We start from the raw sequence: 27978 nt of genomic DNA, 5'->3' as shown, positions 1-27978 counted from the left end.
CGATGCAAACTTTAGCACGAATGCCCCACGACTTATCAGTGTCTTCCATGCTAACAAATGGTGTTTCTGACCAGAGTTTGCTTTTGCTTGTTTTCTCGTGGCTAGATGTACATCAGAGAAATGCTCAGCTCAGGTCTCCAACCCTGCTTTATGGAGACTATTTTTTATTGGTGTTTTGCCTGAAGGTATGACTGTGTACCACATTCGTATCTGGTACCTGAGGAGGGCCAGAGGGTAGCAGACCTCCCCCCCCCCCCATTTCAGAAGGTTGTGAGCCACTGTGTGGTTACTGGGAACCAATCCTGGGTCCTGCAGAAGAGCAGCTGGCGCTCTTAGCTGCTGAGCCATGCCTCTAGTACCTTTTGAAATTACTATTTTGTTTAGTTTTTTGAGACAGGATCTCACCTGGAACTTACTATGTAGGTCAGGTTAGCCTCAAACTCAGAAATCCACCCCTGCCTTATTAAAATAGTCTCTCAAGTTTACTGTACTTTAGTCATACCGTCTTGCTGTTAAATGTAACCACACCAATAAACTCTAAGGGGGGGGGAGCTCAACAGCTGACTTTACTCAGCTCTTACTCTCCAACTGACCTCTTTTTTAACCCCATGAGGCCCAGTCCTGCTAGCCCAGGCTGGCTTCAAACCTGCAATCTCCTGCTCAGAACTCCAGGTGTGGATTACAGCCCCTGCCACCACACCCAGCCTCCCCATAGATCTGTGTCTTGGAGCTCAAGCTATTTCTATGGCCCAGTGATGCAGTACTGTCTCCGTCCTGTTACTGCAGGAGTCTGCCAGGTAAGTGCTGCTGCTGGTGGAGGAAAGGGCTCGGTGTGCTCACATTGCATACAACCTCTGTGAAGTCACCCATTTCTGTGAACCTGAGATTTGGTTGAGTCTTGTGGGGAGTCACTGTGAATTTGAAACAATAATTTACTTCCCAAATGTGCTCTGGGATCCCTCTTCTATCTTGTTCAGGGAGTGAAGGATTATACCCTACACGAGTCTATGATAAATTCTTGTCAACAAGGGAAACCATTTATGAAGCCTATTCCACAGCCCGCTGCCCACTGGAGACAGTGGGAACGACCCTGTCCCATTTGCTGCTTTTCCTGCCAGCCCTGGCCACTATAGGGCTGGCCAGTGTGGCTCCGCATGGCCCTCTCAACTCATCTACTTGCAGACTCTGAACTATGGCAAGCTTTTAATAGTAAACACTTGATACTAAGGAGTGAAGAGGCTCACACAGGGTCACAGCTCTCTATCCTCAATCAAACCCTGAAACACAGTCACACCCACCTGCTTCCCCATGTCTAGTGAGCTAGTGACAGCATTGAGCTTGGCCTGCAGTTGAGGGTCCCTCCCACATGCTCCCAGCTAGTTGGCGTTCAGGGCTGTGCTGTGGTCCTTGTTCAGGATGATGCTAACGATCTCCCCCTCATGTTCTTTCATGTGATCCAGGAGGCTTTCCTTGCTGGTTGACTCGAAGCCACAGATGCAGCAGCAGAAGAGCAGCACGCAGTACTCGGTGCCCGGTGTAGCCAGGCTGCAGCTCCTTCCTGAGATGTCAGAGCTGCTGCCCGTGGGGCTCAGTTTCTCAAGCTCGCTGGCATCTATGACCTCACTGGGCAGCTGGGAAGTCAGCTCTGAGGATGACACCAAGTCTTCTGGACCGCCGGGGGTTGGGTCAGCTCTCTCTCCACTGCTGGTTAAAAGTGTTTTCCCAGGGGACTTCCCCAGAACTCTTATAAAAACAGAACACAGCAAAGTTTCAGTGGGTTGTGCTGCAGCCTTGCTCTATACCAAGCAATCAAGTGGGGGCTGGGACGGCGTACCTGCTGCTCTGTGAGATTGCATCGTTGATGGCCTTGTTAACTTGTTCGTAGTTGTAGTTCTGGTCACTCGCATGCTTCCACATGTGTGACTTCAAGGAAGGGGGGTGGCTGCACACGTACCCACACAAGGAGCACCTGGAAGACAGGGGCCAGGGGAATGACAACCATCTTACAGCGCCACTGAAAATTCACCATGGTTTATGTGAGCGCCACCCTTCCTAGGTAAGTGTCCCTCTTCACAGCAAATGGGGACCGCCACAGAAAAATCACAGCTGGACACATTGACATCACAGGTCCTGCTCCTATGGCTAAGAGATGGAGAGAAGAGAGTAACAGCCAGAACACCACTGCTGTGAAACAGTCTCCTAGAAATAGCCCCCAAAACAAGCGCTGAGTGGGAGGGATGTAGTCGGTGTAGTGCCTCCCACAAATGTGGGTGCTGGGAAAGGAACCAGGTCCTCTGGAAGCACAGCCTGTGCTCTCAACTGCTGAGCCATCTTTCCAGTCCCCAAATCTGTTTTTAAGTAAATCTGATTGCATTAGTGTGATGCATTACAATTCTGCAGGTTAAAGTTGTGCTATTTCTGCTTAGAATTAGAGAAACACACAGCTTTGTGCACCCCAGTGCAGTCTTGCTGAGGAGACCCACAGTCTCTGTGGGTCCTCACAGTGCTCTGCCTATTCACCCCTCCCTCTGCCTTACTCCTGGCACCAGCACTCCACCATGTTTCGGGAGACCTACAGGGCCTCTAGCTGGTCTGGAGCTCAGCAGGTGAGCTGGGCTGCTGGCTGGGTACCACCCGCAGGGAGCAGCAGTCTCTGCACCTCAGCCCTGGGATTACAACACCCATGCCTTTTCAGTTCTTCCTTCTGTGAGCTCTGCAGTGACTCACACCATGTTTGCTTCCCGGTTTTGCTATCGTGAATAGTTATTATAAACACCTGCATGCAGGTTTTCTGGGGATGAAAGTTTTTACTACGCAGGAAAATACCTAAGTGTATAATTTCCAGTTTATATTCTACAAGTACGATCTTTTTGGATGCTGTAATAGTGCTCAGTCACAAGCCTAACAAAGCAGCTCACTCAGTCCTTCCCCATACCCACGAGACAGGCAAACGGTGAAGCACAGGTATGGGTTAACTCTTAGCCTACCCGATGCCAACTTACCTTTAAGATAGCAAGTGGCAGTTTTTTATTACATGTCCAAGGACCAAGAATAAGGCCAAAGATCACTGACCTTGAGGCACACTAGTCCACTCAACAGCAATAAAACCATAACATACTCTCCCTGCATAGTCTGGGGCTGCCTTTGAAATTATCCCCCTGCTTCACCTTGAGTTTGGGATCACAACATGTGCCCCCCCCCACACCTGACAAGGCTAAGGCAATTCGTTTTCTAAACAAAACCTTAATGTATACGGATGTTGTACCTGCATGTATGTCTGTGCACTGTATGCATGTAATGTCCTCACAGGGCAGAAGGGGGAATTAGATCCCTGGAACTGGAGTTATAGGTGGCTGTGAGCCACCATGTGGTACTGGAAGCTGAACTCAGGTCCTCTGGAAGAGCAGCCAGTGCTCTTAACCACCGAGTCTTCTCTCCAGCCCCATGAGTAGGCAATTCTTAATAGAACTTCTAAAAACCAAAAACCTGAAAGGGCACTGAACCTCACTAATAACCACAGAGATACAGCACAGATGCAGTACAGAACAGCCTTCACAGAAGTGGAGAGATGGAAACACACCGGTTGTATATAGGGGTGAACACAACACAGAACATTTGGCACACATCTGTAACCCCACAAATCTTCCTGGGCTTCTGCCCTATAGGCTAGCACATGTTCACAGAGTGTCACTATAGCTGTGAACAGCAAAAGGGATGTAGCTTAAAACTACTGCTTTCCCATAAGAACACAGAAGACTGGTTTATTCTTACATAATGGAACATGACAGAGGACCACCACCAAGCCACCACCAACCAATAACTGTATTTACCCCTCACAAACCAGTGTCAACAATGGTCAGTGGAAAGAAAAACCAGCAAGAAAGGTTTTCAGTGCATTTAAAAAGATTAATTTAAATTGCATTTTATTTGTTGTATGTTTGTGTGCTTGTGTGGAGGTGAGAAGACAACGTTTTGGAGTTAGCTGTCTCCTCCCACAGGGGTTTGTGTGTGTATGCATATGTATGTACACACACACACACACACACACACACACACACACACACACACACCCACCCTACCTTCAAACCCAGCAACCTGGGAGGCTGAGGCAGGATTATAAATTTAAGGTTATACAATAAGACCCCATATCTCAAAAATGCAAAAAACAATTAAAAAACCCAACAAAAGAAAAAGGTTCTTTTAATTATATATAGGAAGACAAGTTTAAAACATGACTTATGTGCAGAGTTGAACCAATGGAAAAGCCCATCCTGTAAAGCTGTTATTTTTTTCTACATCAATTAGAAGCTTAACATGCTCTCAATGTAACAAGAGTAATTTAAGAGAAGGCCAGAAAGGCTGATTACAAAATTCAAGAGTATTTATATACCATTCATTCAAAACTGTAAGAAATACCCACTAAACCCAACACTTCATTCTTCTTGTTTTTGTTTTAAACTGCTCTCTCTTGTGGGATGTGTGCTCAAGAGTGCAGGCCAGATAACAGCTTCCGGCAAGTCTGTCCTCTCTTACCCTATGTGGGTTCCAGGAACTGAACTCAGGTTGTTAGGCTTGGCTGCAAGTGCCTTTACCAACACTGAGACATCTCAGCGGCCCAGGACAGTAAAATTTAATTTTTATAGTCAGCTGAAGAAATGTTTTACTTAGAAACTCATGAGAAAGTGGTATGAACGTGATTCACAAAATGATAAACACAGCACATAACTCTGCTGAAGAATAGCACCATACCCCAGGAGGGAGCCGTGTCTCCCAGATCTCAAGCCTGTCCTCCCCAAAGGAGACGCGGATTCTCTGATGTTTTCACTGAATCACTTGCTTTATTCCTTAGTTTTGCACCCATGCATTCCTGCATCCTACCTTATGTATCACTCTGTGGCCTACTCTTCTGGCTTTCACTACCTGAGACTCATCCATGGATGGCGCGGTGCTTATTCGCGGAGCTTATTTAGGTTAAGAGGTGCCTGCTTCTACTCTGATTTTTACCCTTGTGGTTCTCAATTCTTTGAAAGAAACTGCAAATGTAAAACTCCTTAGGTGGATGTTAACCTGTACCCAGAGCTACAATAGCTGTTCTACGTATTTTCTCCTTAAAATCACGTATTTCAGTGGGCTGTAACACTCTTCCCCAGGGGAGTTACTCTATCAGCACTGATGAACTGTTTGTGTTCTCTCTGTTATGTGACATGCTATAACAGATACCTAAATAACACACCAATAAAAAACATCAAACAAACATGCCACTGACCACTCTTTTGGGGAGTCTATTTTCTCCTGCAATTCATGAGAAGAAAAGGGAAAAACTCCTGCTCTACACCTATGACATAGGACTTCTGAGACTCTGTGTGGACATCTTCTTGGCCTCCCTAACTAACCTTTCCTGGAATATGGAACATAGCACTTACAAGAAAAAAATTTGTCTTTTTTTTTCTCCCAATTTACTTATTTTTCCTTTGCCATGTATAAGTATTTTGCCTACATATATGTCTGTGTACCATATGTGTGCCTGGAGCTTGTGGAGGCCAGAAGACTCATAACTCCTGGAACTGAAGTTGCAGACAATTCTGCGTTGATGGGAATCAAACTTGGGTCCTCCAGGAGAGCAGTCAGTGCTCTTAACCACTGAGCTATTGCTCCAGCCTGGGGCAAAGCACTTTGAAAGCAGTTTCAGCATTTATAGTGTTAAGGAGATAAACCAGGAATGATGGTATACATGCTTTTAAAATTAATAGATAGTTATGTAGGGAATGAATCATGTTATTTTAGATGTAAATGTCCAAATGACTTTTGGAGGACTGTGAAAGAGTCTGGGAGAGCTGGGCATGGTGGCATAAACCTTTAATCCCAGCACTTGGGAGGCAGATTTCTATGAGTTTGAGGCCAGCCTGGTCTACAGAGTAAGTTCCAGGACAGCCAGGGCTACACAAAGAAAGAAAATAATAACAAAATGATTTTTCAAACAAAACTTTTTGCAAAATCTGGTAAGCAGAAACTGTTTGATGAGTCACACAGAGCCCTCCATCTGCTCAGCTATGCTTAAAGCATTGACAGCACACTGTGTTTTCTCAATCTCCTTACAAAGGTCTTCACCCCTCTTACTGAGCCGGTATCTGTAAACTGTTCTGATCTGGCTCATCGCTACACTTTACTATGAAGACAGCAGAAGCTGTTCTGCTAAGCCAGGATTCCAGGAACATTTCCTGAGCTACAACAAGGACACTAATAACAGCGGATATTATGACAGGGGTTCCATGTGAAGACAATGATGACAAACGGATGAGGCTGAACAAGAAACAACGCACACTTGATTAGAGGACCAGCTTCGGGAAGGAGACCTGAATGCCACTCACACCTCCTTCTTAGAATCTTGCATTTTCCACAGTGAGATGGCTCAGTGGGTCAAGGGGCTGCTGCACAAGCCTGGTAACCTAGTTTCAAACCCTGGGAGCCACGAAAAGGTGGAAGGAAAAAGTCAACTTCACAAAACTGTCCTGATATCCACATGCACACTGACATGTGTACCCATATACCCCTGGCACACACAATTTTAAATAAATAGAGAATGAATCATGGTTATCTTTATAAATGTAAAGGTTATCTTTACATTTATTTATTGAGGGAGAGACAGAGGGAAAAAGAGGAATGGGGGAGAGGACAAGAGGGAGAGAGAACATGAACATGCAAGCAGGTGTATGCATACCATGGCACACGTGTAAAGAACAGTGTGTGGGAGTTGGTTCTCTCCTTCCACCATGTGGGTTCTGGGGATAAACTCAGGTCATCAGGCTTTGCCCACAGTTATGTCTGAGGATGAGCTGCCTCTGCTGATAGCATTGCTATGTGTAGCAGGAATAGGGCCATAGGGGTGGGGCTCAAGAGTTCCAAATTGGCCCAAGTTCTGGCAAGCTCTCTGCTTCCCCGTCCACCGAGGTACAAGCAAGCCAACTCCTGTTTCTGCCTTTGTGGTCAAAAGCCGCTCCTATCACCGTGGATTCTGACATGCCAGCAGACCACCAAATAAGAGCCAGATGGAGCCTCTCCTCTAAGCTGGTTCTATCAGGTGTTTCATTTCAGCAACTGGGAGAGTAACGGATACATTATGTCACAGCACCACCCCATCACTTCCCTGTGCTCACCTTCATCACCAACACACACCCTCCATGGTCAGTCACATGCTGTGTGAGTCAGACTGTGAAACACTGACTCTCTTTCAATCTGCTCAAATCCACCAAGTTCCCAGAGAAGGGAGAAAGGACGATGTGTTTTAAAACGGATGCAATAGAGCATGTCTACTCACCAGACCAAGCGAGCAGTGACAGCCTACCTCCAGCTAGCACAACATCCCCTGGGAGCATAGGGTGAAGTGCCTGACCCTGCCCACAGGCTACTGTTATTCCCACTGCCAGAAACCTGGAAAGCTTTGGTTTTTTTCCCCTTTATTTTTAAGGATTATTTTATTTATGCTAGTTATTGTGCTATATTTTTACTTCTTTAAGCATTACCTCCTGGATTTCTGAGACAAATCAAAGCCACTTTCAGAGTTAAATACATAAGAGTCCCAGATACAAATGGACAAATTTGTCCTTAGGAAAACTAGAAGTTTCTGTACATCAGATATCAGGGAAGCCACTGTACAGGACAGGGCATCAACAGTGCACAAGCAAAGGACTTTGTGTTTTTTCGAGACAGGGTTTCTCTGTGTAATTCTGGTTGCTCTTGAACTAACAGAGATCTGCCTGCCTCTGTCTCCTGAGTGCTGGGATCAAAGGTGTGCACCACCATCACCTGGCACAAAGGACCTCTATACAGAATAAAGATGAACCCCTGTACACTACCACACAGGCAAACAAACCACCACAGTAGTGAGCAACATTACGCCAGGCGCCAGTGCACCTGCCACACCCAAAGACAACACTCAGTACCAAAGAGGGCAGGCAGGGGCTCACATTCCCACTCCAACTGCTGCTGACACTGTCTGCTAAACACACACCTCCACCTAAGAGGGCAGGCAGGGGCTCACATTCCAACTGCTGCTGACACTGTCTGCTAAACACACACCTCCACCTAAGAGGGCAGGCAGGGGCTCACATTCCAACTGCTGCTGACACTGTCTGCTAAACACACACCTCCACCTAAGAGGGCAGGCAGGGGCTCACATTACCACTCCAACTGCTGCTGACACTGTCTGCTAAACACACACCTCCACCTAAGAGGGCAGGCAGGGGCTCACATTCCAACTGCTGCTGACACTGTCTGCTAAACACACACCTCCACCTAAGAGGGCAGGCAGGGGCTCACATTACCACTCCAACTGCTGCTGACACTGTCTGCTAAACACACACCTCCACCTAAGGCCCAGCAACCCTACTCATCTCTATCAACTGACCAGACATGGGTTTGTTTCCTATGTACACCCCAAACAAGAAATGTTCTATATGGAACCATTCATAACAAGGAAAGAATCTGGTGGAAATCCAAATGTCTATCAATAATAGAATGAATGAGTAACTGTTTTGGTAGCTCCAGGGATCAAACTCAGGGTTTGTGCACATAGGCAAGCAACCAGTCTCTGAGCTATACCCCCAGCTATGTACTATGGTTTTATAATAGAATGTAATATAGAAGTGAAATTTATTAGCATTCACACACACAGTAATGAGTGAAACGGCATAAAAGTCTATGCAACATATGGTTCTATTTCTATTAAGTTCAAAACACACAAAACTAATTTATGATGCTACCAGTCAAGATGGCGCTTGTGAGAAAGGGGTGAGGATAATTAATGACAGGAAGTCCAAGAAGGGTGTGCTGCCAAAAGCTGGAGAAGACTTGTGGTTATTTATCAAGTGTGAATCTGGGATTTATGTAATTTCCAGGATGTATGCTAATGTTAATCAACAATTCAATTTAAGACATTTGGAAGAGAGGAAAGAGAGGAAAAAGGGAAAGGGAGTGAAGAGAGAGAGAGAGAGAGAGAGAGAGAGAGAGAGAGAGAGATACAAAAGTTAACCAGAAGGCCTAGAAAGACGACCACAGTGAAAATCACTGGCTTCTCTCCCACAGGACCCGAGTTCAATTCCCAACACCAAGGTGGTAAGTCAAACTTTCTCTAATTCCAGCCCCAGGGAATCTGACTAACTGTTCTGGACTCCATGGGCACTGAATGCATGTGCTGCACAGACATACATGTAGGTAAAACACCCACACGCATCACAAAGAAACGAGGGAGGGAGGGAGGGGGACCTAATAATAAAACTTCATGTTTTGGCCTTGTAGGGTAGGATACAATTTAGTGTGTGTGTGTGAGTGTGTGTGTGTATGAGAGAGAGAGAGAGAGAGAGAAAGAGTGTGTGTGTGTGTGTGTGTGTATGGCCAGATTTTTAAAAAGGTATAGTAATAATAGCATGCATTTACTTTTCAATGAAAATTGCACAGCTAACCAGAGCCATTTTATAAATGAGCAAATCTGAGGCACATCAGAAACTTAAAGTCAGCCTTTACTGAACATCTGTAGGGAGGGGCTCTGAATTTCGCCCAAACCCTATCTATTAAGATGGAGGGGTCAGACTGAAGACCAGGACTAATGTTGGCACAGGCAGAGTGCTCACACATGACAGGGTACCTGCCAGATCACACACACAGGCTGGAACTGACTGGAACCACAACAGAGAAAACCAAAATGCAAGCAAAGATGTTGCCACTATAGAAAAGCCTTAACACTGGAGGCTGCTCAAACACAGGAGGCGCCCCCTGTGCTTGTGTACAAAGACCAGCTAGCTGTACAAAAAAGCATTCCAGTTCTGAAGAAAGGAAACAAAGAAACAATCAGAAAAGTGCACAAGGTAACTGGGAAGACAAGCCCAAACACCAGCTGCACGTTTACCAGGTAATTAAAGGGGACCAGACTGGTTATGAAGGAAAAAGAAAGGACTACTGTGGTTCTCGTGGGGAAAACCAGACATCAAGAAGGTTGTGTCTCCTAGTTCAGCGTCGCAGACCTATACAATGGAGACAAAGTCCTGGCAGAGAATCTGAGTATATAAACCCATGCAGCAAGACAGTGGCAAGGCCAGAAAGCAAGACTAGGAAAGCCATGACTGTCCTGTAAGTCTGTGATTATTTTAAGATCACACTGCATCATCCTCATAATGGCAGCAGATAATTGCGAGCCTAATCTACTCAGGGAAACCTCCTCTACAGAGACAGAGCAGAAGTGGCACAGACTCCGCATTTTGGAGTATCGATGTACGTATAATGAGACTCAAATCTAAGTAAACCCACCTATGTTTCATGCACACTTCATATGCACACTGAGGTTACTTCTGCAGAGTATTTTTTGAGCATCCCCATTTTGGCTAAGATGTGTAGTATACAAATAATTCTTGTTCCATCATGCTGTTACTCAGTGAGTTTCAGGTTTTGCCTAGTCCTGTGGATCAGGACGCAGTCTGGAACCTGTGTCTGAGACACAAGCCCTGTGATGGTAAAGATGCCTTTTCTGTTAGGAATACAGCTCACAAAGCACTTGGGACAGTTATGTTAATTGTAACATTATTTCTCAATGAGTGAATGTATGCTCTAACTGTAGGCCTGAGGCATTTCCTGCCTATATCATGTGTGTTTGGCACATCACTATTACATTCGAGAATAAAGGCACTGAGATTTAAATGTAAAGTTTTTGATGTCAGGAAAACACAGGTGTTTTCCTGTGTGACCATGTGTAATCACATGTTCATCCCAGCTACTACTCCTCACTTAGAACGTCCAGCACCGAGTGACTATCAATAATAAGTGGCCATCAGGTTTTGGTAAAAATCCTTCTTTACCTTGAAAATATTAAGTATTAAGGCAAAGCTGAGTGTCTGCCAGAGCTCCAACACCAGCAGATGCCTGCAGGCCTGAGGCCAGAAACACATACATTCTCTCTCTCTCTCTCTCTCTGAGAGCATAAGCACATTACATTTTAGAACCACATTAAAATTATTTATTTAACACGTATGGGTCTTTTGTCTGTAGGTGTTATCTGTTCACCATGTATGCATGCTGTTCACAGAGGGCTCTGGATCTCTCAGAACTGGACTCACTGAAGGTTGTGAGCTGACCTGTGAGTGCTGGGAAATGAACCCAGGTCCTTTGGAAGAGCAGCCAGTGTTAACCACTGAGCCAACTCCCTAGCCCAAGAGCCACGTTGTATGAGATAGCAATGTGTTGGGTTTTCGTTTGCTTTCCGACTCTTAAGCTGGCTCACTGAGTATTGGGTCATGGACAACATGGAAGCAGTAAAGGCTTTCTGAACACAGGATAATCAAATATTAATTCACACATGCAAGGACTCTGAGCTGTTTCTAGCAGCACATGCGTGTGTCGCATCATGTAGCTTCATTGCGTGCAGTCTGTGCTCTCAACACAAGGCATGAACACCCTGCCCTGAGCAGCCTGTGACAATGCCTGATGCACCCCAGCTGAGATCACAGGGCTTTTTACTATGCCTGCAAATCTTTCTGCTCAGTTTAAATACAGAAGAAAGAAGAAGGAAGAAGAAGGAGGAAGAAGAAGGAAGAAGAAGAAGGAAGAAGAAGGAGGAAGAAGAAGAAGGAAGAAGAAGGAGGAAGAAGAAGAAGAAGTAGGAAGAAGAAGAAGAAGAGAAGAAGAAGAAAAAATACAGACTTAATGTTTCTTTATGAGACATGGTTTCACATAGCACATGCTGGCTTCAAACTCCACATGGAGCTAAGGGTGACCTCGAACTTCTGATCTACTTGCCTCTAACTTCCAAGTGCCACGGCTCATGTATGGAAGGCAAGCACTCTACAGAGTGACATTCCCAGCTCCAGCATATTTACCAAATCCATATTTCTTTAGATTGTGCTTCATTAGAAAGTTTGATTTTAAAAACTGTTGCTTGAAATAATGACTTGAATTAGAAAACAGAACAAAAACAAAAAACAAACTTCAGTGAATTTTGGCTTGGGATCAAGACAGAATTTCCAAAAGTTCCTGAAATGACCCCAAACATACTTTTGCTACTTTGCATTAGGTATTTATGTAAAGTGATGTTCTGAGCTTTGATGATTATAAAATCAAAATATTGATCAATTCTGAAAAATGCTGAAGATGATCTATGTCCTTCATTTTCAATTGTTCAACCGAGGTATAATTCTTTATGTAAAATAAGTAAGTACACATATCTCATTAACACTGCTTCTGTCTTTAACAAATGGTAAAATGTACAGATACTGAATAATATTTAACATGACGTGATTTGCACACCTATTTTATATACCTACATACCTGGAGCTGTGTAAAAACTTCTCATGTGAAAAGGGGTCATGAGTAGGTAACGTTAAAAGCATGATTTAGATTAATGGAGCAACCTGTTCGACTCATCAGTATTTCACCTGGAACCCCAGGAACAGGTAAATTGGGGGAGAAGCTGCTAAGGGGTTAAGCAGCTTCACGAAGTAAAGTTTACTAAACAGTGGTCACTGCTTGGCAGCCAAAAATACTTTATTTTCTCTAAACGCACATTAGACAAAACTTGCTTTTGCGACAAAATTTATCAAATGACACGGCTCAAACCACAGTAGCTTAATATTCAGAAACAAAACTTTTCCCAGGGACGTTATGACCTTCATGCTTTATGATTTTTGCTGGGATAATGAAAGTACCTGACCTTATATCATGGTAACGGGCTCTAAAGCACTGGACACTGCTATAATTAAGACTCAAGTGAAATGAGGACATAGAATCGATGGACATGGATCTCTTCCAGTACTCCAACTGCCCCAGAATATCTGCTGCACTAAGACTCATGAGTAACATTTCTTAAACTAAAAAGATATTTAAGAAACCAGTATGTAGCCGGGCAGAGGGGGTGCACGCCTTTAATCCCAGCACTAGGGAGGCAGAGGCAGTCGGATCTCTGGTCTACAGAGACTCCATAACTCACAGAGAAACCCTGTCTTAAGAAACCAAAAAACCAAAAACAGAAAAAAAAAAAAAAAAAAAAAAGAACCAGTATGTAACCATTTCTTCTAAGGTTTTGATTTTTTGTCTCGTTTTTAAGACATGGTTTCTCTATAGCTTAGGAGCTTGTCCTGGAACTTGCTTTTTAGACCAGGCTGGTCTCAAACTGCCTTTCGAGAGTTACAATTAAAGGCATACACCACCACTGCCCGGCCCCATTTCTAAGTTTTTAACATGTTTTTCAACAAGTTCTATACATTCCAAACTATTTCTAAAATATTTATCACAATAATAAAACTTACTGTTTGAATACAAGCATTAGAACCATCACACTTACCTGTATGGCTTATCTGAGTTATGGATTCGTCTGTGGTTTCTGACACCAACATAAGTTGTACTTGTGTAATCGCACACATCGCACCTATACTGCTTCTGGGTTGAAGACTTGTTTCCTTGAAGGAGAGAGGGTTAGAGGCATGATTTGGTAAGACTCAAATGGCAGTACTTACACCCTATCATCATGAACAAGTAATCAACACAACATACCAACATTTGAATCAATGCTCTCCCACAGTATAATTAACACGTGTTAAGCAGCTAGCTCCCTAGACTATCGTGCACCCAGACCATCAGCAGGCATGAGATGAACGCCATCTGACCTGTAAATATTGGCAGATTGGGCTGGTTCTGTGGACCAAGTTGTAGAGCAGAATGAACTTGCTCCCAGCTGCTGTGCTGACTGTCTAGCAGCTAAATTAACCAAGATACACTGTGAATTTGAAAGGCGTCATTCTAACCAATAACGGGCATCGTGTCTCTTTAAAACATTTATTTGCCAACAGGCTAAAATAATAAAGTATTATAAAGTGTGGCAAGGGGCTGGAGAGATGGCTCAGTGGTTAAAAGCCCCGGCTAGTTCCAAGTACCCACATGGTGGCTCACAACTGTCTGAAACTCATCCATGACCTGAGTTCTAAGGGATCTTTTTCTGGTTTCTATGGGGACTGTATTCAGATAGTACACATACATTACATGTAGCAAAATAGTGATTCACATAAAGTAAAAATAAAGTGTGGCCACGAGGCATACACAGTGAGCTACTTGGAAAAAAATCTCACGTTTTTAAGCCTGTGTGTTTGCTCCGTTTTCTGCCAAATGTCAGCCTTCAATTAAACTGAGGAGGAAAAGCAGCTGCCAGCTTTGAAGTGCTCTACAACTGAGCAGTCACACCTAGTGGGCTGATGGGTTTTGGGGACAAAGGCTGTAAATGCACAGCTCCCTTGTGTGTGGCAAACCTGGATCCAGGAGACAAGCCCTAGTATTAGCTCATTTTTGCAAACAAGTAGTTCACACAAGACAACATAAGCTATAGGACTCCATCATAAGCACTGTTAGCTCTGTTTACTGGTGCCCAGGGCATCCTCACTGTAATTTTCAGACAGCAGGTAAACATGGGAGCTCAAGGATCAGGCAGAGTGCGAAGAATGTGTGCTCTTGGCAGGAAGCAAGCCATGAAGCAAGCCGAGGTGGGAAGGGAGTGCACACAGTAGCAAAGGAAAATCACAGAAGAAAAGAAAACCCACACTGCAATTTCAACAAAGATAATTCTTAAGTTAAATTTAAGCTTTCTAAAACTGAAATTTTCTTTGGCTAATAACTACTGCCAGGCAGAACAAAATGTCCCAATTTCCCGGTATAAATCTATAACATTAACACACTAATCATAATTACAATCTAAGTATTGCTCTTAATTGGTAGGTTAAAAAACTTGGACTTGATTATAAATGGCATTGTTCCAAATATAGTTTTTTATTAAAAAAAAAAAAAAGACCTAAAAAAATGAAGTGTGAAATATTGGATAATGGTTTTTGTGAGAAATATTACAGATCAATGACAACTAATAAAACTGACAGATGGAAAAGCCTAATATAGCACAGAATGAGAGCCAGTGCTACCTCAAGCAAATGTTTCCAATAGAATCAAGACTGGATTTAAAGTTTAACAACTTGGGCTTGATTTCTGCTCTGCCACTGGCCTGAGAATGAGCAAATCATGTCACCTCTCGAGGTCCCATTTATCTTTTCTACAGAATGGGAAGCAGTGGACCTCACCAAATGGCTTGAAGAGGCCTTGTACTCTTTTTGCACACGTCTAGGCACATCTGGCATGTTGGCATCAAAACCCAGGGCTGTACAAGTTGTCTCTAAGAAAGTGCAACTTACTCTTCATACAGAGACACTGTCTGGATGTCCGGAGGTGCCAGGCCAAGACGGTTACTGATGTCATACCCACTAGTTCAGTTCTGACTTCCTCAAGGGTACTGATGCCCCTTCCTGCACTCCCAGCACCTGGCAAGAGAACCTGCTCAAGACAGGCATGCCGCAGTACTGTTCTATCGGGTTTGTACAGAAAGCATGCTGAGTGCAGTCTGTACTATACAGCAACAGAGGCTGGGGTGGCAGTCATGCACCTTCCTCCTATATGCATACAGAATAGTTAAGAGAACTGGACAAATTGTGAACCATAACAATACTGAGTTAATCCCATCCCATCCAAGACCGTATACAGGAAGAGATCAGCCATGCCCGCTACACTACTGTGACAGAACAGCAAATGCAGCTAAGTAGGGGTTAAAACTAAAGCATGGTCAGTCCTGGGGTGAAGCCTGGTTGAAGAGTGCTTGCTCAGCACCACAAAAGTAAATAAATAAATAACAAATGAAAAAACAACCCCCCCCAAACCAAACCACAAGGTGACCATGTATACAATTTTAAACCTATGTATCTTTAATCCCAGGAGCAAGTGTGTAAGTCACAGATTAAAAACTGCAGAGAGGACAAAGTGCAAACAATGACGCTGGAGTGGCCACGTTGAAGTCTTCATTGAATTTGCTAAGACAACTGGGTAGTTTTAAGCCCCTGCTTTCTCTGATGCTGCTGGAAACAGTCCCAGCACTGGAGTCAACTGCAGGTGGCGCTACCGAGTCACATGTACTTTATTCCCTCATTAGGATTTACGGGCCAATCATGTCTAATGCTTAATGTCTCCTTTAGAAGGGATATGGAAACATAATGAATTAAAATAAAAGGAGGCATTTAGGGCTATTCTGTAGAAAGGAAACAAAACTGTTTTCGCTCAGCCATCCACCACGGAAGCAGATGCCATGTCGTAAACTCCTTTTGTTCAGGATGGTTTTACGGGGGTGGCATCTGTTTGACAAGGGGATTCTGGTACTATGGTGGTGTCAAAATCAGTTCCTTCAGAAACATTCTGGAATCAGTTATGCTTTCTGGGGTATAATTTAATGAGACATTATGGTAAAACATTTTACTCTGCAGTTGTTCTAACTTTAATTCTTAGGAAATCTAAAAAGGAAAGTCACCCCAATATGTTTTATTTCCCATAAACACTATGTACCACACTGGAGACATTTAAAGCATATCAATTTACGTGAACCAATGCCAGGAAGCACAGCTTATTACACTCTATCCCTCATTCTCGGGATGTGGCATCCGCCTTTTCATGGAACTCTAATTAAATCTTTTGATTCTAATATTCCTATTACCAGATACTCGGCTGACTAGCACCTAACTAGTACATAAAAGGTTCCTGTGTGTGTTTAAATAATGCAGATGAAGTCTGGCATTCATACTTGGAGAAGAGTAAGATAACAGCAGGACGCCTCAGTTAAAGTTTGAGGTGGGGGCTGCCATCTGCAAAAGCTTTGCCTGGGCAGGTCATTCAGTGCTGGAGAGGGGCGGAGCACAGGCTTGCTTTTCGAGTTCCAGCTTCTCTGACTTGCTGATCCATTACTTTCTAAGGGTCTCTGCTGTAGCCTGGCTCTTACAGACCCCTGCAAATTTTAACTGTAACAACTACTTGCGAGGTTGCAGCCAAGTCCTTACAAATGTAGTACCCTGACCCAGAACGAGATGTAAGTTACTCTAGTCAGTTCTCAGAATATCATTAGGAACAAAGGGGAGTCACTCCCATGCACAGCACAGAACCAGAGGAGAGTACATGCCGCTCCATTTTCACCTCAGACCCTTGTCAATGCAGCCTGTATTTAACAAGGCACATGTGAGGACAATGGGATGTGCAAACATGATCAAGGTACATTACATGCATTTACAAAGATGCCCTGATGAAAACCATCATCCTGTACAGCGAATAGACCCTAATGAAAATGCAGATACCTTCCTGAGCACACTTTCCATCAGCGGCATCACGGGAAATTCTTGGCTCATTTGAAGCTACTGACAAGGTGTTGGGCAGACAGTGCTGATCTCTCTCATGATTCCTCAGTTGGCTCTAAAAAAAAAAAAAAAAAAAAAAAAAAAAAAAAAAGGCAAGAAATTAACCGGTAACTTCTAGCAAATACACCTTCTGGGTTACCAGGAGGCTATGCAAAGGGCTGACTGCGTTTGGAACCTCTGGCCTAGAATCCATTACCAATTGGGTGCTAGAGTGATTTTTTTTTTTTTTTTTTAAAGCAGCTTTTGTTCCTCTTTAAAAAAAAAAAAAAAAAAAAAAAAAAATTCACCACCTGGACCTTATCTACTCCTCATTGCCTCCAAGTCCTTACTAATTTACTATTTGCTTTTTTAAAAATTAATATTTTGAAGTTACATCTCCTAAAAACCATTTGACACATGTGAAATTATAGAAAGACAGACACAAGGTGACTGCAATCCCATTGAGAAGTCCATCGCTCTTCTCATGCTCTTTGAACGGATACCCATCTTCGGAGGATACCCATCTTCGGAGGCGTTTACACTCAGCATGGGCACACTTCCCACATGGCCTACAGGCTAGAAGGTGAGGGGGTAACTCCACATGCCCGTAAACAGAAAGCTCACCAGCAACCACAGGCTTCATTAACTTCTACCTTCTGACACCAGCTAGAGGCACTACAGGAACTATTTCCACCCCAAATCAGAAGGACAGAGGCAGCAAAGCAAAGGTGGATACTTCTGGAACTTGCTACTGGAACCTCTCTGGATGTGCTATTTGGAATTTCATGAGTGTGATCCAAGTTCCAATGAACCTCAGACAGGAGCAACTTTGGTTGCTTAAAAAATTCACCACCTGGACCCCCAACTGTAGGTAATCTGTGAGATAGCCTATGCCCCGTGGGCCAACAAAGGTTCATTTTTAATAACTGGTACACTGAAGGAGATCTAAGTCAATAATGACCTCAGGATTGACTGCAGGTATCCTTTACAAAGGGTAGTAACATTTTATACCAGCTTCTGGCTCAATATGTACGATAAACATCTGCCTTGAATACCCACTTAAGTCCATTTAATGGCCATGTGTAGGGGCATAGTCCTGTAATCTCAGCACACAGAAGCGAGCCTGAAAAGGACTACAAATTCAAGTGCTGCTTGGGACACTCAGCAAGACTCACAAGACCAAGCGCTGGGGATATACTTCTGCAGCCAAGCACTTGCCTAGCTGGTGTGAGGCTCTGGGCAGATCCCTAGCGAAGTCCCTCAACTATCTAGCAACAGCAAATATGGCTTTGTTTCTACGCTTCTGTCTCCCAGTAAGCCTCATTGCCTGCTTCCCTTCTGCAGTGACACAAATCACTTTTTGCTGGTTGTGTGGCAGCTGATATAGCCCATTATGTAAAATGTGTGCCCATCAGCCTACTCCACATTCCTTTATAAGTGAAAACACAAAAGCAACAGGTGCGGGGGATAACAAAGCAGGTGGGCAGCAGACTAAGGGGCTGGGGGCGGGGTTCTGGACAGCAATGTGGACACTCGGCTTTCAGACCCATCTTCAAAGTGAATTTGTTGGGGGTGTCTCTGGGCAAATCACCAAACTTCCCTGGAGCTCATTTTCTTGATATACAAAATGGGGTGGCTGGACTACATCTACAAAGTCCCTGGCAACCCTCACGACCGTCGCTCACCTTGTAATGGAAAGACTCTTTGCACTGCTTACACTGGTGTATTCTGGTTTTACAGTGGTTGATCATGTGGCTTTCCAAGTCTTTGCTGTTCCCAGCTATGTGCTCACAGATAGGACACTGGTAAGGCTGCCTCTGCCGATGGACACGCAGGTGCTGCTTGATGTAGCCCCTGTTGCCACTCGAGTAGTGGCACAGGCGGCAGCGGTAGGGCCGCTCAGCATCCGGGATGTATTCCACCACGTTGGACCCTAACAAACTCCCATCACCATTGGGCTGACACTGGGCATTGTCCTGCAACTCTTTCAAAATGTCGTCATCTGACGCATTCTGGTCTGTCCTTTCTCTCAGTTTTTCTATTACAGTAAGAAGGGACATGCTGATGCCAGACTTAACTTGCCCATCTGACAATTCCTGCCTTCCCTCCGGGAGCTCTACCACAGTGGAACTGCTTTGGTTTAAACTTGCCACTCCATCGGAAGAGTTCTTAAGAGGAGACATGATTTTTTTTGAGTATGCCGCCAATGGACCACTGACCTGCCTTTGTCCAGTGTCTGGATCTAAAAGGTTTCTGTCCCCATAGTGCCCAAGGCTGGCTCTCGTTAGTTCAGCAGCTCTTATGGGCATGGTGACAAGGGCTTCTGCAGCTAAGGAGTGCAGCCGGAGAGACTCAGAGTTTGTCCTTCTTCGTCCTGGTGGGGCATTCTCGTCAGCAGCCAGGCCCTTACTCAGCTCACTTTCTTTCTTCTCTGCGTTGCTCCAGCCGATGAGCAATCCCCCAATATCAACAGTACATTTATCAGCATGGAACACGTCTCCTGCTGCTCCACACCCAGTCTGCGCATCGGCAGGCCTCAGGCTCTTCCCCTCTTCCATCTCAGCATTCAGGAGGAAGTGTTTTGGCGGGAGGGTTTCTTCCGCACTTGGCAAACGCTCCACAATGACATTCACATGCCCTTTCTTGTTTGGGCTGCTGCTAATGATTTTCTGTGCTGATGAGAGCAAACTATCAGCAAACAGATTCTCCTCGGAATCAGACATCACCTCCAGCGTCTCTTCCTCGTTAGAGTCCAGGGTGACTGACTGGCTGAGGTGCACTCCCTCCTCTGTGCTCTCTTCTAAAGGAGATGAGGAGGACAGTGGCTCAGAGCTGCAAATCTGTACTTGTACAGATGGCCCATTGTGGATGCTGAGTTCACTGTCCCCGATAGCAATGACAACCGCGTCGACCCCGCCAGGTGCAGCAGACACCGAAGAAGCGAGAAGGCCGAGGGGCTCATTTTCATTCTCAAAGATTGGATAGGAGCAGTTAACCTCCCCTGCATGTTTCCAAGCATGTGTCTTCAACATCCGCTGCTGGCCGCACGTGTAGCTACAAAACAGGCATCGATACATGCCGTACTGCTCGTAGGCATACCACTTCCTCCTGCCCATCTCTGCCCCGGCTGCACTTTGGACGGTATGGGCCTGTGGGATGCCCATGCTCACTGGGACGTCCACCACGGTCTCACTCTTTCTTTCTGTGGCTCCCTGGCAGGAGGAGCTGGGCTGAATGTGGCTACTGGCACTGTTTTCGTGTTCATTCACCACATGAGCCTCGAGCTCCTCCTGGCTTCTGGAGGTCATGTGGCACTCTGAGCACATGAGCATCACGTCATTCTGTTGCCCGTGCTGCTTGATGTGCTCTTTCAACACAGAGAAGGACGACGACAGGAACTTACAAAGGCTACACTGGTAGGACATAGCCTTTCCATCATTTGAGGCAAGAGAATCTGGAGTAGAATTTGCTTGTGACATCTCAGATTTCCTAATCTCAGCAGCAGGGGACTCGGCTGTTTTAGCTGGAATCTCACAGTGCTCTAGGGCTTCAAGAGAGAGTGGTGTCACACTTGGGCGCGGGCGCTTCTTCCCAATCAGAAGACATTTTTGTGACTTTTCGTGCCCCACTATCTTGCTTAACTTCTGGATGACATGGACCAATGGATCTGCTTTGGCTTTTCTTTGCCCGTCAACTTCCGAGGCCTGGCTGAGGACTCCTTCAGCAGTTAACACAGCCTCCTGTTCTCCAATCTCTGACACCAACATGGCAATGCTGTTTCTTTCTTCCATATCTAGGGACAGTGCACAGCAGAGGGCTTTGGTTATGGGACAATCACATGCATGTAATGCAGAAAAACAATGTTAACTCTGGTGTCTGATTGGAATGCTTACCTATCCTCAACTTAGGAGATCCCTGACACAGACTTAAATAGTTCAGAATTCCACTTTGAAATGCATCTCCTAGAGCGGTGGTTCTCATCTTCCCAATGCTGTGACTTTAATACAGCTCCTTAGGTTGTGGTGACCCCCAACCATAAAATGATTTTTGTTGCTACTTCATAACTCTCGTTCTGCTACTGTTATGAATCATTTTGTAAATATTTTTGGATAGAGGTTTGCCAAAGGGGTCACGACCCAGAGGCTAAGAACCACTGTCCTAGAGACAGATGGAGACCTTGAGTTCCTTTACCCTGCATCCCTACCCTGCCCTGTTTCGCCCTGGAAAGTCTAGAACTAAAGAGACACAGATTCTTTGTTTAAAGAAACACTGCCGTCCTCAGGGCATTCGGAGTCACCTCAAGCTACTGGGAAGCATCAGTGTGTGTGAAGCCAACATGATTTGATACAACTCTGGATAAACTATTTCTTATGCCAAATTTTAACTGTAGATAACGAAATCACACTTTTCTGCTCAAATGTTTGAAATTCTGAAAATATATTCATTTTAACCTACTATAAAGGACACTGAATTTTGGGAAGTACTATGCAAATGAAACTAAGTAAGAGCAATGCTCCACTTCCTCCTCTTCTTTCCTTTGATTTATGGTCCACCAGATAAACCACAAACTATGCTGTGGCTTTCTAGAGGTCACATCAGTGGTCGATTGTTCCTCATTCCCAGCCATGCTTCTCCTTCCTGAACAGGGAAGGGAGGCAGAGAGAAAATGCTGCCACTCCAGTTCTGGTTCAGCTCCAGAAAGGTCAGTAAGGAGTTATGGTAGGCTTGAATAATGCAGCAAGGCAGGGAACTCTGCAAGCACAACACAGCACGAAATCACACTCCCTTAGGCCTCTGAATATATTCTTTATACTTCCTGGCAGCCCTCTCACTTCAGACATTTCCTTTTACTTAAAGTGAGATTATTTTGTTGACTTGGATCACATTTTTAAGTTTAGGCTCTTTTCCAGCAACAAGTTTTGTTTTTCCACATTTTAGGTACATTCTGGAACCTTACTCACAACATTCAATAAATGCCAGCACGATTTTCAGTGCCACAAGCTATAGACCAAAAACTAGGCACTATTCGTAAACTCCAGTAACAGACTTTGCACTCATCTCCCTCATGGCAGAATCCTGCCCAGGGCCCCCTAGCTTGGATCACACCTAACCCATGAGGCAGGCTCCGCCTCCCCAAGGATCACACCTAACCCATGAGGCAGGCTCCGCCTCCCCAAGGATCACACCTAACCCATGAGGCAGGCTCCGCCTCCCCAAGGATCACACCTAACCCATGAGGCAGGCTCCGCCTCCCCAAGGATCACACCTAACCCATGAGGCAGGCTCCACCTCCCCAAAGATCACACCTAACCCACCAGGCAGGCTCCGCCTCCCCAAGGATCACATCTAACCCACCAGGCAGGCTCCGCCTCCCCAAGGATCACACCTAACCCACCAGGCAGGCTCCCACAGTGCTCCTACCTGCATCTCAGGCCTGCCTATCCCAGTTTCTGGCCACACTGTGTAGAACTTTCCTCTCTTGTGCCCCACTCTTTCCAGCATGAGTTTTCTCCATTTAGGTTCACGTCAGACAAAAATGCAAGTGTTTTAGTCTAAAAGCGAACACTGGCTTTTCTTTTTCTAGAGCCAGCCTGTAACAGCCACCTAATGGAGGGTGTATTCCAGAGCCATAACATAGCCACCTCAGCTCTGCAAACGCCTCTCAGAACATTTGTGTCTTTTCGTTTCCTCAGGAAGAACAAGTCTTTCTAGACTTTTACAGCAAACTTGCAGCTGCTAGAGAAGGGACTGAGAGGACAATGTGGTTCTTCAGGAAAAAACAAAAAAACCCTTTCTGTGGCTTCTTAAACACATCTCACAGTCTCGATTCCCATTTTAGGGGCTGGAGAGAGATGGCTCAGTGGTTAGTGTTTGCTGCATGCATGAGGGCCTGAGTCTGGGTTCCCAGAACCCTTGTAAAAGCTGGGCACTGGGCATGATGGCACATGCCGACAACCCCAGAACTGTCACATGAAGAAACCTTGTCTCGGCGGGGTGGGGGTAAGCAGATGATATATGGCAATCAAGAGAGGAAGACACCTGACACGGACCTCTGACCTCCACTCATGCGAGGGTTATGCACAAACCAGCCCAAACAAAACAAGACTCCATGTGTTTTGGTGGAAGAAAGTTGAGGCTGTGGCTGATTTCCCTGTGGGGCCAGAGCTGAAGGATTCTTGTTGTCATTCAGCTCAACATTAAAGGTGTATCAGTTACATAATAAAAGTAGCAAAACCCACACATTTCCAGTTTCTTGGCCCGATCCAGCTCTACACTACTGTAAAGCCAAGGTCTGCCTTGATCTTGGCTGATAACCCAGAGAACAGTTTGCTCAACAGACCTCACACCTAGTGTTCCAAAGGTGACTCCTGAGTCTCCTGCTGAATGATCCAATAAGAGGGAGACAGAGAGGTGCAAATTGCTCCCCATGGATAGTTCCGAGTGTTCCTTAGAAAGTGAGATCAAGAAAAAGACTAATAGAAAAGAATTTGACACAACACTCACTTTCAAAGCTGTGTACACTCAGGCATTAAGAGCTAATGGCAACTTGCAGCAGATGCTCCAATTTCCCCAGAACGTTTATGTAAGTATCTCATTTTACAGGCTGCATACATTTGGGGATAAGTACAGTAAGGCAGCTATCAAGCCGATATGACAACATAAAACGCATCAAGAAACACCTGAAAAAAACAGTTTAGGTCTGCAGGCAAAAACCAACAAGCAAGCAGAAACTCATTAAAAGAAAAATCTGTTAAATAAAAGGTCACATACAGCCCCTAGTAAAGTACAAGGGAGAGGAGGTCACTAAAACCAACTCTTCAATTTCCAATTTTTTTCTTAGCCCATTCATGCAGTCAGTCCATGTGTATTATACATACAGAACGTGTAAATATGTAGATATTTATTTGTACATTATATATGCCAAGTGAGCTAAACTTCATTTGACTAGGAGATGAAAGAGTCAGCATACAGCCCTACCGACTCAAATCACGACATGGAACACCACCCTTGGACTTCAAGGGCTGGGGCAAACAGCTCAAAAAAAAAAAAAAAAAAAAAAAGAACAATGATCATGGGGGATGATGGATGATGGATGATGGAAGGAGGGCGGGGCTGGGGAGATGTGTCCGGGGAGAAGAACTGATTCTGTCAACGAAGGTGGGGCCAATCACCTGTTCATTACACTCTTCTTTCTACTTGTGCAAATGCCTAAAGTTTTCCATAATGAAAACAACTGAAGATAAAAATACCACCCTGCCTTAGAGAAAGCAGAACCACAATCAGGTGTGAGGCTCAAAGCAATTAGGTAGGACAGGGGCATTTTACACTCAACTCAGTTACTCACAGGTGGATAAGGACAAGCACACAGAGAAAGCAGAAGACTAAGCGCTGGCTTTCCAATACTAAGTACACAATGGCCAAGTCCCCAGAGACGAAGGCCCCTCTGGGCAGAGAGCTGGCAGAGGCGGGATCTGCAACACGCGGGGGCACTGCAGACTTAGCACCCCCCTCCTCTCTATGGGACTCTCTGTCCCAGGAGGACTTTATCATTATGCTCCCTGGTCCTCTGGCTGACACCGCCAATGGAGGAGAGCCATGAGGGTCAGAGGTCAGTCGATGTCCTGGTTCCCCACTTCTAGGTCACCCTGGATTGCTTGTTTCTTACAGAAGGTTCCCAAACAGCTGCTCTCCACCAATCTGTTTCTGGCTTTGGTTCTGCCCTTCTCCTGCTGCTGCTCCCACTAACTCCACCATCCCCGTGGCCTGCCTATAGGAGCCCAGTACCTGGAGTAATACCACCTTGGTAAACACAACCTCCCCGAGTTACCCTCATTTGAGTTGGTTGCTGTTAATAATAGGGTAAGAGTGACAAGAAAGGCGGAGAGAGGAAGAACCCTGCTCTCTCTCACATGAACATTTACTTACAAGGAGGAATAAGCGTGCTCCCTCAGGTGGCTGCACTGGAAGGGTCACTAGGACCCAAGTCTAGAGACATTAGTCAAGTGGGGCTCTCTTGTTTGGAATCACTAGCTACACCATTAGATCAAGTCAGCTCAAGTAAACAAACTATTCTCCCAAACCAGAAATGTTCTAGTCTTTCCCACAGAGTCTTTCAGTTCTGTCCTTGACAACAGTAATCCATGGGAAAAAGCTAGTAATTAGTGTCTTTCCCAAGAAAAGTGAACAAATTCAGTTGTCTTTACTTTCTTATAATTTGCTATTTGGTCTATCTGTGTATCTAATTAGTTCCTTTTACTTACAGCAATATGACGACAATTCATGTGGGCTCAGAGAAAGGGCTGTAATTTTCTGGGTATATGTGAAGGCAGAATATGATGGAATAAAGAACATTCTCTTTTACACTAAGGATTCCTTTTTTTTTCCCCCAACTAGGCAAATAAACAAAAACTTCAAGGCCAAAACAGCAGAAGTGATGGCTAATGAATTTCACACTCTTTCAGGGTCTCCAAACTTCAGAAGAAGCCATGGCCCCTCCCTCCTCTGGAGTGCTGTGTGTCCCTGGGCAAGTTACTGTTTCAGATTCTTCCAATGTTAAATGTGAGGGTAAAGCTGGATAAACTTTTAGAGCATGGAATTAGAAACTGTCTATTAAATGTAACCTAAATGCTACTTATACTTTAGACATTCCTAGTATCAACCATAATTTCTTCTAAGCTCAACTTAATAATAGCTACTCAGAGAAAACCAAAGTATAAATATGTAAGTACATGGGTTTCCTAGTCTGGGGTTTCTTAGCTGGCACCAAGCCACAGACAATATTCTGATTTAGTGGCTACAATTAAGACAGAGGCCTAACTGACATCAAGCAGTATTTTCAGCTTCAGTGTAATTTATGACACACCCAAGCCAAGGGCAGTGCTAGAGACCAATGTCCTTGAGCAGTGAGCTCACAGAGTAGGGCCTTCATCCATTTCCTGTAACGTTCCTTTAGTTCCCGGAACCCAGCCCCTTCTTGGGAGAGGAGGTGTAAAGTAACACATTTGAGGCTCACAGATGAGAGGTGGTATCTGGTTAAGAACTGGAATCCTTGCCAGTGGTATTCTCAGACCATGCTTTCTCTAATACACCAAGTTCCATCCTCAACTGGAACACGGTGAACACAGAGGAGAGAAACAGCTCCATATGGTAGGCAGCAACAAACATCTCCCTGCACCAGATCCCCAGAATTCTTTGCGCCTAGTTACAACCGTGTCACTGTTTATAAACCAGGCAACTCGGTAAGGCGTTAAGTGACTTACCCAAGGTTACATGGCTGTTAATGGCAGAGCCAGTGTCTTTTTCAATAAATTCCTGAAATTAATGCGGTCTCCTGAATCAATCTTCACAATCTAGCTGTGGCCAAGAAGGAAAGTAAACAGAATCAAACATTTCTTTCTTGGTGAAACATAATAACTTACTTTGGCGGTGAAGAAACTTCCCAATACTTAACATTAAAAAGAAATTTCAGAAAGCTGTTCACGAAATGTAATTATGTGAGGAAAATTTACATAATTTACTTAACAAGTAGAGGACTTTGCAGAAGCTAAAACGAATGAGTCTAGAAACATCTAACAATTGTATATTTTAAGTCTCCCCCCACCTTGTAAGTAATTTACTAAGCAAACTGCTGGTTTTACTGACATAATTTTCTAACCAATATGGAATAATAAATGACATATTGCTATTTTAACTTTAACCGAAATTACTGCCTAAGGGGTGATTATGTAAATTAGTCAAATACAGTGGGCAGAACGGCTTCACGAAAAGATATGATAGCATGGCTTGACCTATGTATTTTCTAATGCAGTTTCATGCCCTGGTCCTCCATTTCTTTGCTACGGTTCCCTATAGCTGCTTAGGTACGCTTATTCAGTTCGCGTAAAAAAGTAACTTAACTTCGCGATTATAGTTAAGTAGAATTAGTACACTGCTAGGGCGTTCTCCGAAGTTAATTTCCAACGAGTTACCGTGATAAAGAAGCGAAGGGTCAGGCTTTATCTTTTGAATCAAGAAACCAATCCTTACACTGAATCAGACTTCAGTACAGTGGAAAGTACAAACTCAGAAGAGGTGACAAATCCAGTAATTGCCTGGAGCGATGTAGACTGATAGGAAGTTCCAGTCCACTGCAGGAACCTAAAAAGGCTGCCTTGGGGGCTGCCTGGGCCTAATCAATCACCCAGGCCTCGCACTCCCAACAAGCGATCGGGAAGCCCCAGGTCTGGAAAGGTGGGCGCTTTCCCCAAGGGTCTCAGCGATCTCAGGCATCCCAGAGTGTGGGAGGCCAGGACTGCTGTTTTCCTTTTGCACTGCTTTCTCCAATACCACGGAGCGCTCAAAGGGCCGGGGGATTAAAGAAACTTAAGCTCCATCCTGGCTGGCCTAAGCGTTTTCACGTCTCAGGAAGCGGCCCCAGCGGGGCCCCCACCCCCAGCGGCCCGGCGGGAGCGGAGTGTCCGCAGGCCCGGCGGAGGGACCACAGTGCACACCGGGCCCCGGCGCGCCGGCGCGTAGCGGCGCCGCGGGCGTCACCGGCGAGGAAGCGGGCGTCACCGGCGAGGCCGCACATGGCCGGCGGCGCTCAAGCGGAGGGGCGGCCCGGGGCTCGGTACCTGCGGTCGGGCGGCGGGGTGCTGCTTCTGCGAGCCTCCTTTGGCCGGCCGGGACCTCGCCGTGCCCGCGCCCTCGTCCTCGCCCGCCTCGCTCCTGACTCTTTTTCCCTCTCTTTTCCCCGCTTTGCCCCCTCCTCAGCCGTAGC

The 27978-nt window shown here is 45.2% G+C and overlaps 1 protein-coding gene across 3 annotated transcripts; it reads right to left on the bottom strand.

The window, feature by feature from the left end:
• Positions 1 to 1184: 1184 nt before the first annotated feature.
• Positions 1185 to 27978, bottom strand: Znf507 (zinc finger protein 507). 3 transcript variants are annotated; one of them, XM_051207037.1, is made up of 7 exons: positions 27833 to 27978; positions 26480 to 26573; positions 18905 to 21012; positions 17181 to 17295; positions 13322 to 13436; positions 1835 to 1969; positions 1185 to 1743 (listed from the first exon to the last, which is right to left on the bottom strand). In XM_051207037.1, the coding sequence occupies exons 3-7, from the start codon at positions 21008 to 21010 to the stop codon at positions 1377 to 1379; spliced, it is 2838 nt and encodes a 945-aa protein (XP_051062994.1). In that variant the 5' UTR covers positions 21011 to 21012; positions 26480 to 26573; positions 27833 to 27978; the 3' UTR covers positions 1185 to 1376. The 3 variants fall into 3 exon arrangements, with proteins under 3 accessions (XP_051062994.1, XP_051062996.1, XP_051062997.1); XM_051207039.1 differs by having other exon boundaries at positions 26480 to 26569; positions 27833 to 27956; XM_051207040.1 differs by lacking the exon at positions 26480 to 26573 and having other exon boundaries at positions 27833 to 27969.

The sequence above is a fragment of the Phodopus roborovskii genome, unplaced genomic scaffold, assembly GCF_943737965.1.
Source record: "Phodopus roborovskii unplaced genomic scaffold, PHOROB, whole genome shotgun sequence".
In the NCBI taxonomy this organism is placed as follows: Eukaryota; Metazoa; Chordata; class Mammalia; order Rodentia; family Cricetidae; genus Phodopus; species Phodopus roborovskii.
This window is presented reverse-complemented; position numbering and strand designations above follow the sequence as displayed.

Coding starts and splice junctions, on each gene's coding strand:
- Znf507 (XM_051207037.1), bottom strand. CDS start 21,010: ATGGAAGAAAGAAACAGCATTGCCATGTTGGTGTCAGAGATTGGAGAA. Junction 17,296..18,904: donor AAGAGTCTTTCCATTACAAG/GTGAGCGACGGT, acceptor TTTTTTTTTTAG/AGCCAACTGAGGAATCATGA. Junction 1,744..1,834: donor GCAATCTCACAGAGCAGCAG/GTACGCCGTCCC, acceptor TGTTTTTATAAG/AGTTCTGGGGAAGTCCCCTG.